Source organism: Erythrolamprus reginae, chromosome 1, assembly GCF_031021105.1.
Source record: "Erythrolamprus reginae isolate rEryReg1 chromosome 1, rEryReg1.hap1, whole genome shotgun sequence".
NCBI classification, from domain to species: domain Eukaryota; kingdom Metazoa; phylum Chordata; class Lepidosauria; order Squamata; family Dipsadidae; genus Erythrolamprus; species Erythrolamprus reginae.
In genome coordinates this window covers 189,536,409-189,553,614 of record NC_091950.1, presented here as the reverse complement: position 1 = coordinate 189,553,614, position 17,206 = coordinate 189,536,409, and the positions used below count along the sequence as shown (strand labels likewise).

At 38.8% G+C, this 17,206-nt stretch overlaps 1 protein-coding gene across 2 annotated transcripts in view; it reads left to right on the top strand.

The window, feature by feature from the left end:
* The window catches only part of ERICH2 (glutamate rich 2), a 33,383-nt gene extending 26,000 nt beyond the window's left edge, over positions 1–7,383 (top strand). For both annotated transcript variants that reach the window (XM_070731734.1, XM_070731733.1), the window contains 4 exons: positions 2,297–2,490; positions 3,289–3,346; positions 6,368–6,439; positions 7,147–7,383. In XM_070731734.1, coding sequence (XP_070587835.1) covers positions 2,297–2,490; positions 3,289–3,346; positions 6,368–6,439; positions 7,147–7,280 — 458 coding nt within the window. In that variant the 3' untranslated portion in view covers positions 7,281–7,383. The remainder of the gene's footprint in view (positions 1–2,296; positions 2,491–3,288; positions 3,347–6,367; positions 6,440–7,146) is intronic.
* Positions 7,384–17,206: the final 9,823 nt, after the last annotated feature.

The window sequence follows — 17,206 nt, the reverse complement described above, 5'->3', positions numbered from 1 at the left end:
ATCGACTTTATAATTTCTTTTACCAAGAAAGTATAATTGACATAATGTCCTTGCCCCAACTTTGTAGCTGCCTACTTAGCATCTGTGAAGGATATGTCCTCACTGCTGCCATCCTAATGCCTGCCCACTACTGATTCAAGCTGCACCTGAATCAGTAGGATCCAGCAGGAATATGTGTTTTATCATTAAAGAAGGGATTGAATTGCCTGTGTGAACTTCTTTTGTGTGCGAAGAAGGACAGCAAAACCTTTCTTGGTTTACTTTAAGAGCTCAGATAAAAAGACTATTGTGGAAGCAGCTATTTTTGGTGTCACATATTTTCTTTCATCTGAGGGAAGAAATTACATCAACACGTCCTTGAGTGAGCTAACAAAAGAAGCCACCGTCTTGTACATCATTACATCATTTTAGTCTAAGTATTAACAATTCATAGAAAATTTGACAATTTGCATAGTTTTGCTAAAGTAACTCTAACTCCTTAAGTGAATTTGCTCCATGTCCAGAGAGCTTCCCAGTTTTTCCTGTTATTCTATGAGACAAACTCATATTGTGGTTGCACATGATGTCAGTCAGACTCACTTAATGAAGGGTAGGTGGATTTAAATTTTAAACTCAGGAAAATTATACTGTGAGGATTGACAACTGTAATGTAAGTGTAGTGTGAAATGGAATATAAAAATTCTAGTAAGTGAATTTCATGATCACATTTAAGGGGAAGTCTTCCTGCATCTAAGGCAAGTTCAGTTTAATTCAGAGGCAAGCCATCTGCTCCAGGGTGTTCTGTCGGGCTCTCTGATAGAATCCTCCCAAAAATTCACAGGTACAAATTTCAGACACACACATGTTTGAAAATTCAAAACAATGTTCTTTATAATGAAAATTCACTTAAACCAAGCCCTCTTTTGGTATAGCCAAGAGCACTCGTCTCCAAACAAACTGGTAATTTGTACAAGTCCCTTATCAGTTCTGTGATACTTAGCTTGCAGCTGTGAGGCAATTCACAGTCCTCCTTCTTTCACAAAGTGAAACACACTTTGCTCTGGTTTAGTTTCAAAGCGGGGGGAAATCAGCACACAAAAAGTCAAAGTCAGTAAAGCAGTCACGAAACACAAGGATCAGATAATCCTATTTATAGCAGCCTCACTAATTACCACAGTCCCACCCAACCACATTTGGCCTCATTTTCTTTGATAATAATCTCTCAGTTGTTGTTGCCTATGCATCGCTCTCTGCATGCGTGGCTGTATCATTAACTCTTGTTCTGAATCCAAGGAGGAGCTAGATAATTGATCTCCTTCTGAGCTGTCTGCCACACTCTCCTCCTCTCTGTCACTCATGTCTTCTTGGTCAGAGGAGCCTTCATCATCAGATTCCACCGGGGGCAAAACAGGCCTGCAACATGTGGATGTCTCCCCCACATCCACAGTCCTTGGGGCAGGAGCAGGGCCAGAGCTAACCACAACACAGGGAAATCTACGAATAGGGTATTAGTAATCTCTCCACAATGATGCTGTCCACATATTGTTATTCTATATAGTATCCTGTTTTTGAAAGCGATGCCATCAGTAGACCTGCTTGTATGAATTCATCTCATTCTAATTTTCAGAGCTAAGCCCTTAACCAGCATCAGATTCTGAGGCACAGAATTCTTTAAATTGAATTTTTTAAAAGTTCTCTGTATTAGCAATCATGCTCATTGGGGAAATTTGTTCTGTTGGGGGAGAGTATTTTTATCTCCTCCAATCATATTTTTTAAAAATTAAGATACCTTTTTCTAAGACAATAGCTTAATTGCATCAGCCTTGTCTCACTTGAAATATGCTTTCAATATTTAAGTTATTTGCCTGTCTTAAAAATTTTCTTTTAAAGGGAACTTACTGACTACAACTGGCTGTGTACTGATTACACATCAATTGGGTGTGAAAAAATATTAATCCAAACCTATTCATAAAGTCCATGGTTGTTATTATAGAGGACAGGATAATTCTCATGTTTCCACCCCTTAGAAGGTAGAACGAATCCAGAAGAATATGCTATTTATTGATATCTGTGATATCTGACTATGTATTTTATTGGATCAATCCAATGCTAGCCATTTATTGTATTGCCTCAGATGCTTAATATCATTTGATTTACATATATGTAAATATTATAAAAGAGGGCAACTTAATGACAAATATAAAAAATGTGGACCCATCACATTGTGATTTTCTTTGTGTTAACATTTGTAAAGGGTTTCTATAGAATTTCAAAGGCCTTTCTTAATCCTTTTCATGGAAGTTTGAATTTTGTTTAGATGAAAAAATGAAAAATTTCAAGATTGATGAAAAGACTGTCAACAGTGAAGTCTCTACTGAACCACAAAAGGACAGTGAGGACAAAAAAAAAGATGATGGAAAGCCACCAGAAAGTTCAGATGACGAAAGCAACACTGATCCAACAGACAATGCAACTCAAAATCGAATTGCACCACTACAATTGATGGGAGAGGTACAAGAATATACTAAGCTGAAGCAGCACTGAAACAAAATTAGCTTTTCACACAAAGGAAGTGAACATATTCCTCAATACAGTTGCTATTTCTTAAAATAGGGTTTATTTTCCCACATATAAGTAAAAATTCCCTTGTTACAAAGATTGAAAAAATATAAAGAATCTACCTTATATTTAAAAACATCATAGGCATAATATGAGACGTATGGGAGAAATAGTTTTGTTTTGCACGAAAAACAAAACAATATTTTTCGTCTCAACAATGTTAGTATGAGCTGCCTGCAATAAAAATGTAACATGACCACTCCAATGCAGATATGGGGTGGGTGATATCATAGGGTGTGATTATACCTGAAAGGCTGCATCCTCACTTTGCTTTTAGCTCTTTCAGAGAATATGAGGGCTACAACATATATGGAAATTGTAATTTAAATACTTCAGAAGATGTATGCAATAGCACAATATCTTCAATCTTTTGGTATCAACGTTAGTTTTAAAATTGTGTCACCAGAGTTCTTTAAAATGATATTTACATTAAGAATGAAAAGCATAAGATGAAGCATAGATTGACTGTATAGTAACAATGATAGCATAGTCTATGGATGCAATATATTTATTGGTGGTTTTATTTATTTAAGATATGCTCATGGCTTCTGCCGCTTCAATCCCAAGAACGGCCATAAATAAAATTTAAAACAAATTGAAGTCAATTAAGAGCAATAAAAATTACATTCTCAAATAAGATTAGAAATATATTGTTTTTTCAATTTCTGTATTTTAAAATATCTTTCCTAGTTTCTGAAAGCAATAATGGAACGGAAATACCATATTGCAAAGAAGCTTTGTCAGATGAGTAAGTACACCATTGTATCAGTAGTGTATTGTTATTCATAGTGTTCATTATTTTTATTTTGTCCATTTTTTTTACTTCTGTTTACCACGCAGAGTGGCAATTGTGAGATTAAGTAACATATTTTTTTTTTTTAAAAAATCATTTTCACTCAATTGAGTGGCATATATGTCTTCCTCAGTCTCAGGTCCTCAACTAGTGACTGGGAGTTTAAGAGCTCTGCACCACATCTTAGATGTTCCCAGCACTGAACTGTTCTGGACAGAGAGCTCTGATTTCATTCACGAGATCTGTTGGAGCTTCTCTTCCTTCTTAGGAATCACAGACCCAAATGCTCCTACAACCACTTTGGCCTTTAATTTCCACATTCTCTCTAGTTCCTTCTTCAAGCTCTAATACCTCTCTAGGTTCTCATATTACTGCCTGTTGTTAGTGTCACTTGGCACTACTACATCTATCACCACCACTATCTTCTGGTCCTTGTCTACTACCATGATATCTGTTTGATTAGCCAATACCTGCCTGTCTGCCTGGATCTAGAAGTCCCAGAGAATCTTAGCCATGGCCTTTGGTGGAATTTCTTATCTGGACTTGGGAAGATCTAGCCTATAGGCAATGCCAGCTACCCGGGTGTGCTATTCAGTGTGTGCTGTTCCTGCTTACATGTTACACTCCGCCACTATGTTTTGGACTGCCTCAGACTTTTTTTCCCCCTAACCTGTACCTTAGATCCTATCTAATGTGGTAGACCCCTGCTTCTTTGGTTTGGGGCTTAGTCCCAGTTCTGCTGCTGCTATGATCAATGCCTCATACTGTCTTTTAGTCCAGCCCTTTCCAGCCACCAGCAAAATTTCCCAGTATCAGCTACCTCAGATGTATGTCAATGATATAACTCATGCAGGATCATGTCTTGCCTTGCTTTTTTCTCTGTTTGATCTTCCTCTCATGTCTGTTGCTGTCTCAGGCATTCTCTCAGCAACTCATCTTTGGGTGCCATTTTATTGATTTCTGGTTCCATCCAGAAAAGTGGTTTGATACTCACCAGATTTCATGCACCCTCTTTCCAAATGGTGTACAACTGGATCTGAGGTGGAAACCTTGGTACATTGTGGGGAGCTTTCTTTACAATCATCGAGCCACATTTCTCCAATCCAAATTACACCCCAAAGTCCACATTACAGATCTGTGGAAGGCATTACACTTTTAGACACACGCACATACACACAGAGATCATTTTTCCATATCTTTGTTGAGGCAGGCAGGATTCCCTTGGGTACCATTTGTTGGGGGTCAAGGGAAAGGGAGGGTCTTGCCTTCTCTTTCTGCTCAAGATCCCCATGTACAATTGGTGGGCCACTGTGGAACACAGAATGCTGGACTCGATGAGCTTTGGCCTGATTCAGCATGGTTCTTCTTATGTTCTTATGTATTTACATTTATCATAAATTATACAGCTATACATTTATGATAAATGTAAATACATAAGAACATAAGAAATTTATACAGCTATAAAGTCTATATGTGTGTAGAAAAGGAGCAACTTCTGGTTTTTGTTTTCTGTTTTTAATTTTTGTACATACTGCAGCATAAGAAACAAATAATGGAATAAAATATCAGTGATAGGGATTAGGGAAATTATATCCATTATAGTTATTGAAATAAACTAGAGAGAAAAAAGAAGGAAAAAGGAAAATTGTCAGTAAAATATCAATAAAAAGAAATTACTGAATCTTGGCTATATATTTTTCATTAATATCTTGAATCCATGTCTTAAAATTAAAATCCAGTATTTAAATATTACTAAATCTTGGCCATATAGAAGCATGTTGTGCAACTTTTTATAATATAAATATTTCATAAATTGAAATATCTCATTAATGCATTAATTTTTCATTCATTAATACATGAATCCATGCCTTAAAATTAAGTGTATATATTTCTTTCCATTTACATAAAAACATACTGATTGGGAAGTGCCTAGATGGGGCGACTATATAAATATTTAAAATAAATTTCCACATAAAATAATCCTCATTGATAAGTACCAGGGTCCTAAAGAGCTAGAATTATTTGTAAAAGGCTCTATAATCCATACATTTATTTATTAAGTTACTATGTTTATCCTAAGGCTATATTAACACATGCAGCAACTTGAAACCAAAATAGATACATGACTGGAAAAGGCCAAATTATGTGAATCAAAGTGCCCTCCAATTTCTTACTGTGGCAACCAGGCCTCTACTGGGAGGGAGGGGGGGCTGTCAAAAAAAAAAGGCAAGATAGAGTAGGCACTACTGGAAATTATTATCTCCTTTCTTAAATGGCATAATATTGGTCTCTGTCTTCATAGCCTAATGCTGCTATTGAGATTTTAAATAGGAAAATAAAATTAATGTATATATTTCACGAATCAACACTACATGCAAACAACAACTTTTGCTCTTTAAAAAATAAATTGGCCATGTATATTGGTGAGCCTAGCTATCATTTTTGGTCCCTCTTGGTTTCTCATTTTTTCCAGACGAGATTATTTTTTCTAGTTTTTACTAAACTTTTCAATTCTTAAAAAATAATATCCAGAAAATGTGAATAACACTTCACACACAGTTTTCTTACGATTTTGGAAAATAGTGTTCTGTCATACAATACATTTAATATTAATTTTGTTATTTTATTTCTCTTCTCACTTTAAATTGGAGATCATATTCAAAAATCAAGAATGCGTGCATTTTTGAGAAAAAACCCTGCATTTCGATTTGCACATTGCTTCAGGAAATGTAATAATTTAAGTTCCCGTTATATTAAAAGATATTGCCCAAAGGGAACTTAAATAAGTGTGTCTGTCTCTGTGTGTGTGTATTTACACAACTCTATTTTCAGCAGGTAATCACCTAAATAGAGTGCATAGGGAATATTTTTGCACTCATGAAATGGAGGTTGATGTTTGGATGAGGGTTGGGAAGAAGTATTTGTATTTTCTTTAGCCCCAGAAATATTAATTTCTTCTCTCTCGTCAAACTCCAGTTCTGATATATGAACCAAGCAACCCTGAAGCTAATCAGTTTCTTCCACTTATTGAGAAAAAATTGCTTCTGGGTGAGTATGATGATTAGAAATACTACAACGATTTAACAAGCATTGATGAAGTTAAAATTTTAAAGGACTGCACCCAGTTATTTGTTATAGAGGAGTATAAATATTTGTAAAATAATTTGCACTACAAAGAAAGCTGATGAATAACAAATGAAAAATCTGAAACAATTATTACTAATTAAAAACACATTTGTTTTTTCTTATGCTACTATTGTTCTTGCTACAGTAAATGTTTAATATTACCAATGCAAAGAGTACATATATGCCTAGAATTACAATCAATGTAATTTACATCAAAATAAGTGTACATTTGGTTAAAGACTTAATTCCAAAATAAATGACAATGGGCTGCGTTTGAATGTGCCTAACTGGTGATGGAATAGTGCCCACCCCCTCCTGCTTCCTAGGCATTTTCCAAATCTCCTTTTAGAGCATTTGCAAATTTATGAAGCAGATGTGGAATTGTAATTTAGATCAACCCAATATAGATCTTTTCAGCATGCAATTCAAGCTATTGGTTGTTCACGAATCCAATTTGTTTATTAGGTTTTATGACACCAAATTTAATTTTTGAAAGGAGATAAGTAGAAAGTTTTGTTTCCATTGGACCTAGTCGTCTTGTGGGAAGCAGGAAGAAATTCAGAAGGCTACTGAACATTTAGAATGATTTTTAAGCTTTTAAGCTTGTCCCTGTTACATTTCTATGTTAGAAAGTCAATATCCTGACAAAGAAGATGAGGAAACTGATGACGAGAGCAGTGATGAGACTGAAGAAGAGACCAAGAGTTCAGAAGGCAGTGAGACTGAAAGTGAAACAAGTTCTGAAGAGTCTCAAGATTCCTAAAAATTTGGAAATGCCATCAATGAGTGTTTCTTTTTTCTTTTTTTCTGCAAAATACATTAAAACCAATAGTCTATTAATTAAATTATTTATTGTGCAATACAAATGTGTGGCTTGTGCGTAGTTTCTTACATGGTGTACAACAGAGGTGGCATTCCCAGTTGCTAGATAGCTGCTAGTTTCCATTCTGGGATATTTTTTTCTGTCACATTTTAAATCTTCTTCTAACTTTAAATTAGCCAGTCACTCAGCTGACTCTAGCACTTTACTTCCACTCTGCTCCTGGTCAGATGCTGTGATCTTCTACCCTAGGCAATCTACAACTTATTTTCTAATTGTTCCGTTGCGGTTCTCTCTGTTAATGGCGAAGGCGATGAGTTGCCTTTTCACAGCTGTCGGTCCGAGAGGCTAGTGCCAGCTTCCTGGGGAGCTTGCAATTCCCGCCAGACCTCCGACTGGTGCCTCTCTTCTTCAGCCCCCCTCCAGGGGGGCTCTAGCCTAGTTCCAATGGATCCGGGGGGCCCAAATGGCTGGAAATTCAGCATTTTCCTCAGAGTTTCCATGCTTTCTCCTTTTTTGCTGAAATTTTTGAAGCCCACCCTTGGTTAGCAGACCCATCCTCGAATACAGCTCATCAGTTTGGAACCCATATCGCATCTCAGACATTAACGCCCTTGAAAATGTTCAAAGTTACTTCACAAGAAGAGCCCTTCATTCCTCCACTCGAAACAGAATACCCTACAAAACTAGACTTACAATCCTGGGTCTTGAAAGCTTAGAACTATGACGCCTAAGTATTGCCCACAAGATCATATGTTGCAATGTCCTGCCTGTCAAAGACTACTTCAGCTTTAACCACAACAACACAAGAGCAGACGACAGATTCAAGCTTAACATTAACCGCTCCAAACTTGACTGTAAAAAATATGACTTTAGTAATCGGGTTGTTGAAGCATAGAACTCATTACCGGACTCCGTAGTTTCATCCCCTAACCCCCAACATTTTACCCTTAGACTATCCATGGTTGACCTCTCCAGATTCCTAAGAGGTCAGTAACGGGCGTACATAAGCGCACTAGAGTGCCTTCCATCCCCTGTCCTATAGTCTCTCCTATATCTTGTATTTCTTCTCTACTATATCCCCTATAACCTTCATTGTGTATTATTGTGTATTGGACAAAATAAATAAATTAATTAAATAAAAATGCAGGAGTGTTTCTAAGTGCTAAAAAGCAAGGAAGAAGTATCAAGACACCAGTTGATCCAGAGAGATAACAGTAGATCTAATCTCGTAGAACATTCCTTCCTGTTTTATGCTATTCAACCTCAAAGGCTCTGGGGCAGGAGTCCCCAAACTTGGCTCTGGGGAGTTCACAACCTATACTCAAAAGAGTAAAGAGCTGGGGTGGTGCAGTGGTTGGAGTGCAGTACTACAGGCTACTTCAGCTAACTGCTAGCTGTAGTTCAACAGTTCAAATCTCACCATTGGCTCAAGATTGACTCACCTTTCCATCCTTCCAAAGTGAGTAAAATGAGGACCCAGATTGTTGGGGGCAATAAGCTGACTCTATAAACTGCTTAGAGAGGGCTGTAAAAGCACTATGAAGCAGTATACAGTATAAGTCTAAATGCTATTGCTATTGCTAAACAAATTAATAAAATCCTTTTAAAATGTGTAACAATAAAATATGTATTTGAAAGGATTTGATTTCCCTTACTAAACTCTAATAGAGAAGAAACTTGAATCAATTCCAAATGCCAAGTTGTTTTATAATAATAGCCCTTCCATAGAAAGAGAATTATGTTAATGTACCATTGCAGCATTTTTTTTTAAAAAAATGGCCTGCTAATGACTTAAATAACCAGAAAGGTAGGAGTATGCGTCCTGCATATAATTTTAGCCTACTTTGTGCAAAGTGATGAATGCTGCAATGAACACCTTTAACTGGGTTCAGGCTTTGTAGTGTCTCTGTATAGGAGTAATGCAGCATCTCCAAGAGTAGCCTTGTGTAGCCATGTTGGTGCATTCTGAAATTATCACCAGGAATTTTCTGATGATGAATACACTGCAATCTTGAGGATATATGTGGATGAATTTTCCAATTCCAGCTCTCTCTTCCAGAATGCATTGAGTTTACTAGTTAAACCAATTTTAAAAACCTTGATATACTGATATATGTTTCTCCTTATTAATCTGGAAGTTATTTAAGATCTGTTTACAGAGTGAGCATATTGCCCCACAACAATCTAGGTTCTCATTTTACCGACCTCGGAAGGAGGAAAGGCTGAGTCAACTTTGAGCTGGTGAGAATCGAACTGCTGGAAGTCAGCAGAATTATCCTGCAGTATTGCATTCCAACCATTGAGTCACCAGGGCTCTATCAATGTAACAAGAATCCTCATACCTTCTGAACCCCAAACTTTCGGAATTGGCAACAACTCAATATTATTCAAATTCATATTTAGTTTTTCTCCTGCATCCTATCTTTTACAACCAAGATAGATGGGAGCTCTTAAGACATCCAACCCCAAACTCACAAACAAGGAGAAGCAGAGCTGACTATCATCATTTTACTGATGGAAAACTGGGTCAAAATAGGTGCACAATCATTCCTAAGAATGTCAGATAGGCATTATATAATAGGTGAGTTCCAATTCCACATCACCTGCCTCCGTAGAATTCTGAGGATCCAGTGGCAGGATAAGGTGCCAGACACTGAGGTCCTCTCCAGAGCAGGCCTGCCATCAATTCACACTCTGCTGATGAAAGCCCAGACACATTGGAGGAGGCCATGTTGCTAGGATGCCAGAACATTGCATCCCTAAACAGCTCCTCTATGGTGAGTTGTCTAAGGAAAACAATCACACAGTGGTCAAAGGAAGCGATACAAAGACACATTGAAAGCCTCCTTTAAGTCCCTCGATATCGACACCACCTCTTGGGAAACCCTGGCAGAAGATCGACCAACATGGCGCATGCTGATCCACCAAGGCTGCCAGACATCGGAGGCCAGAAGAACATTCACAGCAGAAGAGAAGCAAGCACTCCACAAAGCCAGAGCTGCAAATGCTGCGACAATGGTGCCCACACATCTCTGTCAACACGTGGCAGAACATTTCATGCCCGTATAGGCCTGAAGACATATCGTGGACAGCCCACAACCTCTTAGATGTCAGGGTCCTCTTCGAACACCATGGACGAACATCAATAGGAGAGTTAGCTTGCAGCCATGTGAGATTTCCCAAGAAGCAAAGTAACAGTCTCCTAGCACAATTTTCTGGAATTATTGGGTGGGAGAATGAACTCAAAGCTCAGGGCGATCAGGCAAGTCTCCTTTCTCTTGGGATCCATAGCTCTGTTGCGGCCAAGGAAAAGAAAATTCAAGAAGTCCCACCCTCTTTAAGTAGAGAGCACTTCACGTAAAATGGATAGCAAATCAAGTATGTGGTTGGGTAGAGGAAAGAAGGAGCTGAGCCAAGGAAATGGCAAATAGGTGGGAAGTTGCCATGGCAAAGACAAAAACTGGAAATAGAGACAATCCATAGAGTTGCCAGACATGCTGAGGAGCAAAGATTCGGGGTGACGGGAGTTCAGGGACCCTGATCAGAATCTACAAAAGAAACAACCAAAACAAGCCCATTATATCCAACATCCAGGGCACAGGGTCACAAACCAGATCCAGAAAGAGAGGACCATTGAGCGCTAGAGCCGAAGGAAGGCCTGTAGAGGTGAGAAGGATTTTCAAGTGCAGTGGACTCAGTTTGACTACCAAAGCTGAAGACCTGGCAGAAAACAAGATTGAGAGTGCTAGGAATTAATTAGGAGCTCAGTGCTACAAAAACAATGCCAGGAATGTAAACATGGAACACAGTATAGTAATTCAGACTAAGCAAACCAAAAGACCCAGCAGCCCCAGAAGAAAAAAACCAAGTCATCTACCACATATAGTGTAATGTCTACAATAGCCACTACGAAGGAGAACAGGCAAAAGGCTGGCAGAGTGCATCCATGAACACCAACTAGTGGTCAGAACATGGGATGAAAACTATTAAATTTCACAACATGTGGACAGACCTAACCCTAATTTCAACTGGGAAACTGACCATTGCAGATGAAAAACGCCAGGGAATTTATAAAAGCCTGCACTTTAACAAATTAGCCATCAATAGACATAAGGAAACAGTATCCATTTACTATGCAAAAGAGACAATCAACATGCCAAAAGAAAAAGAAAAGTAAAAGGCCATGGCAATCAAGGCCCAGATGAGCATAGATTAATCTGAAGTTAGTTGGGGGAAAGATCAAAAGCAACATGAGAAAATATTATTTTACTGAAAGGGTAGTAGATCCTTGGAACAAACTTCCAGCAGACGTGGTAGATAAATCCACAGTAACTGAATTTAAACATGCCTGGGATAAACATATATCCATCCTAAGATAAAATACAGAAATACAGGACTAGATGGACCAGGAGGTCTTTTTCTGCTGTCAGACTTCTATGTTTCTATTAACTCTCAAGATTAACATCAGACCAACAATCAAGAATGATAATCCAAGGAACTTCCAAGCAAGCCAATGGTAAACAGCCAACTAAAAAATCATCCTCAGCAATATTGGCAGGGCAAACCACTAGAATATAAACTGAGAGCAAACACCACTCTTTACTAAGCACTGGTGATGTTTTACCAAGTTTGGATAATGAAAGGTCTGCAAGAAAAGAGCCAGATCCCCTCATCTCCTATCTCTTTTCCAGTAGTGGTCATCTGCCCGTGTGATCATGCCCGAGTCTTTATGAAATCTGGGTTTAAACCCATTTTGGCAAAGATCTTAGGTAACATTTCTGCTGTTTCACTGTGTCCCCCAACAGTTTAACTACAGTCGGGATTTGCTGAACATTTTTACTGTGCCGTATATGTAAATCAAAATACACTTGGATGAACAGATAAAATTGATGTAGTAAAAGCAAAAAGCCATAACCTTTGATGATAATTACAGTGCAGCTGCCTAAAAAAGTGTCAGAGCATTTAAGCTGGAAGCAAAAACCAAACAACAGCACAAAAATGCACAGGCAATTTGAGATAAAATCGTCAGGAAACTGAATATGTATTATAAGAAGAAGCCAAAAAAAGTCAAAGTAAGCTAACAAACATAATGGTGTTCAACATCAGGGCAAAATCAGATTTAAAGTTTGGATAAAGAATATGTATGTGTGAGAGAGTGAGTGTGCATGTATGTATGTACATATGTATTCTGTTGAATCATCCTGCTATACCTAACTATGGGAGGGAGCATACTGCTTCCTTTTTGTCGCTTGCCCGTCCCCCAAGGCCATTCAAGGCAGTTAATTTTTATAGCCGACAAACTATATTCTATACGTGTAACATATTTTTGCTGATAATGAAAATGAAGGGAGACTAGTATAGATCTCTTTCAAGCTATGTTGCTCTCATCAGCTAGTCATATCTTTACTGGGATTTGAATTTGGCCAGTCTACCTGTAGGGCAGTAGCTGAAACAGGAGGAGGTCCTGTGGCCTAGAGGTTAAAGCTACAGCCTTACAGGCAGACTACCCAGGTATGGCTAGCTGATGAGAGCAACATAGCTTGAAATAGATCTATATTATTATTATTATTATTATTATTATTATTATTATTATTATTATTATTTAGATTTGTATGCCGCCCCTGTCTGCTAGTTTCCCTTCCTTTCCATTATCAGCAAAAATAATGTTAAGTATTATTATTAATGAATATTAATTCATCAAAATAGTTGCAATCTTCAACTGGAATGTCAAATGTGGAATTCAGGCTACTGCTGGTTCCAATATGCTAACAAAAGGTATGGCCATTGTTTTTGTACAACTAGGCAGAAGGCTTAAATTCATAGAATAAACTGGTTCCACAAATTCAAAAACAAAAATTGTGCTTTCTGTTTTTGTTGTTTGCACACACTCATATAAAAAGATAATTGAATGGGCATTGCTTGCATTTTTTTTCCTTTTTACAACCCTTTAATTCCTTTTATTGGAGATTGAATGGAGCTGAGAGTTTACTGGCCGGGTGCCCTTCTTGATGCCTGTGTAGAGTTCACAGCAGATAAATTCTCTTTGTGCCCTATACAGAAACATCACTAAATATTAGTTAATGAGGTTTCTATATCCGGCCACAAAGAGAATCTCCTGAATGTGACATGAACATATTCACCTCTAGGCCACCATATCTCTCTGGGTATCACATGCTATACTAAAGAAAAAATTCAAAGTTTACACTTACATTTATGAAATGTTCAAGTAATTCAAAAGTCAGGGACCTGACACTGAGTATCAGTGTTCTTTTCTTGCTGACAAATTCCCCTTAATATTTCTTTTAAAAAGCCATCATGATTGTCAGGTAGCTAGCAAACTATTCAATAAATGAATATTTTCAAATTGACCTTTTTATGTAGCAAGTTTCAGAAATCCTGAAATTAGAGTTCTTCAGAAGTTAGGCAGCAGGCAAATATAAACAGACAGACGGACGGACAGACAGACAGACAGATAGTAATTGAAATCAACTTTAAACTTTAAATGGGAAATTCAGAATTTGAAATTGAGATACAGTGCCACCTTGAGAATGCTCCTTGGTTTTGATTTTTTTAAAAATTCCATAATAAACAAGTCGGGTCTGCTTTTTCTGTACGTGTTTGTTAATAATTATTTTATTTTTAAAAGCCTTTTCTTTGAAGGGGGACCAGTAATGGCAGTTCTGGGAATCTTCTTTTCTTAATAATCGCCTATTAGGGGAGGCCCAGATTGAAGGCTGTACTCCCAGCTCATCTTTTATAAACTTCTGCACTCAAAAATGTTGATCATTCTGAAAAATCATAAAAACTCACTTGAAGTCTTCCAGCTGATCCTGCAGGTGTTGAAGATAAAATTACATTTACTCCGGTTATTGTTTTTACAAGTTGAAGTGCTTTGATTGCTTCATCATCCCCATTGAATAAAATAAAACTGAAGCTGCAGGCAAATTGTAGTTTATGGTCAGAGGAAATTCAATAAATTTAGGTACTGTGATATCTCATATTACATACTACTGTAAGCCAGAAACAGAAAGAAAATGTATCTCAATCAATTCATAAATCCTATGTCACTTTTGATATTCCTACACAGAAACCTCTAAATTAGACTGCTAAAATTAAACAAACTTGGAGAAAATCATGGAATTTATTTAAAAAATGGTTCATTTCTCTGTACAAAACATACATTTCTGGTCTGAATATGTGGTCAAACATCCTTCTCCATCTTTGCGTTCTAGAGGAAGGTCCTTGCCTAGACTAAAATGTATTCACCTTGCTGTAGAATCTAATTCTGGGGGTTATTTTCCCCCATCAGTAAGTCTATGTAATTATTTTCCCTTCTGATAATAACAGCAATATTTGGATAACCATGATTTGTTTCTATCCTATCTTGATTCTCTTTAGTAATGATGAGGGCCAAATTGTGCCATTCTCTCAACTCTTGTTCTGACAATACTTAGCATGCCTCAAAGGCCCAAGTACACCTTCATCTGGGAGCAGTGAGTATCTGGAAGGAAAGGAGCTCAGATTAATAAGCAGCCAGTCTGGAAATGGGTACACAGTCCAGCCCCCCTGCCTTCTCAGCTGCGGAATTCCATTTCTGACGTTGCTTCTCGCTACAGGGAGAACAGCCTTTTTAATCACCCTAATTATCTTCCTGTCCATTGCTGCTCTCCATGGTGCTGAAATCGATTGCAACACAATAGAATTGTCTCCGTTGTGCCGCCCACCGCCTCTCATTGCGGCCTTTGAACAAGATCTTCCCAGGAGCAGCCCTGAACTACCCTTAAGTGATAAGAGCGATTTATCTTTTTCTTGCAAGAAGTACTCGACGCAACAATATATTTTTTATACATTCTGTGCAAGTCAAGTTCATTTAAATATATATATTTACCGGGGGGGGGGGGGGTCGAATAGCTAAGAGGTCGAAGAGATCGAATGGCTAACCGAGAAAAATAATGCGAAATCTGTAGCATTGTTATCCTATCATCCAAGCAGCGACCTGAAGTTGCTCTCAAACTCTTATTTATTTATTTATTTATTTGCCCCAAACAGTGAGTAGCGGTCTATAGGCCGGCAAATATTTTTAACGCTTTTAAAAATAGCAGGATCTTTTGGGGATGGAGCAGCACGTAGCCGCTCATTTGTTACGCAGAGCAAAATGGCCATTTGGGTGAGTGGTCAGCTATTTACTGCCTATTACTCTCTGACGAGGCGGGTGGGTGGGTAAGTTATTTTACGGAAACCTTTCAATAAAAGGGCAGGCTTGAGACTTTAAGGGCGCCGCTGCCTGATTCTCTTATTCAGCCTTTTCTAATGCAACTTCTTGTTTCCTCCTCTCCTGATCAGATAGGACAATGCTCTCCGTTGGAGAAGTAATTATATTCCTCTGATATTACCAGAATCCAAGCTAAAACATAAAACCAAAACAAAACAGAAATTAGCAACACGGAAGAGCGTTTCTTAAATCCAGTGCGATCTTTTCCTGTCTCTCCGGCGAAGGAAAAAGAAAAAAAAGGAGCAGTTAAGGAATGCAAATGTAATGCGTGCGATTAAAACCGAGTCCAAACGATTAAGTGTCCTATTTTTGTCAGCAGACGCCGGGGGAATATCTCGTTTTCTTAATTCGTTAGCGCCACCTAGTGGCGATGTGGCGTTTGGTTTTCCGACTTCGGGGGGGGAGGGGGGGGACAAAAACCAGCGCGCCTTCCAGAAAAAGGACCGCGGTTCTCCTTTCAAACGAGTATTTCATCGTATAAATAGCCACTCGTGAGATTTTTTTTTTTAAATCGAGAAAGAGAAGGAGAACCCTAAAAGGTAGGATCGCAGGGGGTGGGTCTTTTAAACAACGGAACTTATAATAAAAGCTGATGACCAGAACACGAGAACGCTCCTTCTATACAAACCGTTTAGAGAAAGAAGGAAGGAAGGAAGGAAGGAAGGAAGGAAGGAAGGAAGAAGGGAGGGAGGGAGGGAAGGAGGGAGGGAAGGAAGGAAGAGAAAGGAAGGAAGGAAGGAAGGAAGAGAAAGAAAGATAGAAAGAAGGAAGGAAGGAAGAAGGGAAAGAGAAAGAAAGAAGGAAGGAATGGAGGGAGGGAAGAAGGAAAGAAAGAAAGAAAGATAGAAAGAAGGAAGGAAAGAGAGAGAGAGAGAGAGAAAGAAAGGGAGGGAGGGAGGAATGATGCAATTTCGTTTGAATTCCGAAGAATTCAATATTTTGTCTGATTTCCAGGGCATGGCCGTTTCCCTAATGCGCGATAGAAGAGCGCTCGGTTCATTTGCGAGCCGAACGCCCCCTCCCCTCCCCAAGTCGTGATGGGGCTCCGAATGAGTTCAAAACAGCCATCACGTGCACTACCCTACGGTCCTCCTTTCGGGAAGCCAGCACACCTGCAAGTCCATCCCATTAGCTTGATATAACGCGCGTGATTCAACCGCCCCCACCTCTCCCCCCCACAGCCCCTTTTAACACTCTCACGCCTCCCTCCCACCCACCCCTCCACCGGGCTGGAAGGAGCGCGGTGAGTTATGTCAGCTTTGCAACAAATCTCAGCCGAAGCTTCTGGCTTTTAAAAAGAAAGGAAAACAAACGCCAAGCCCAGGGAGGCAGACTTTTGGCCTGCCGGGAGGGGAGGTCAGTTCGAATTAAATTCCAGAGCGCCATTGATATTCCGCCGTCGTTTGTGGGGGTGGGGGAGCTTTCTAAAAGGGGTCAAGCTTCCTTCTTTAAAATCTCGGATTTCCCCCCCTCGATCCGATGCGTTTTGGACTCTCGGAGTTCGTTCTCGCGTCCTCTGTCTCTCGTCGGTAAGTAAGTATTTGCCATTTGTTGTTCGCCCTTCCCCCCCCCCCCCTTGCCGCCTCCCTTCCAA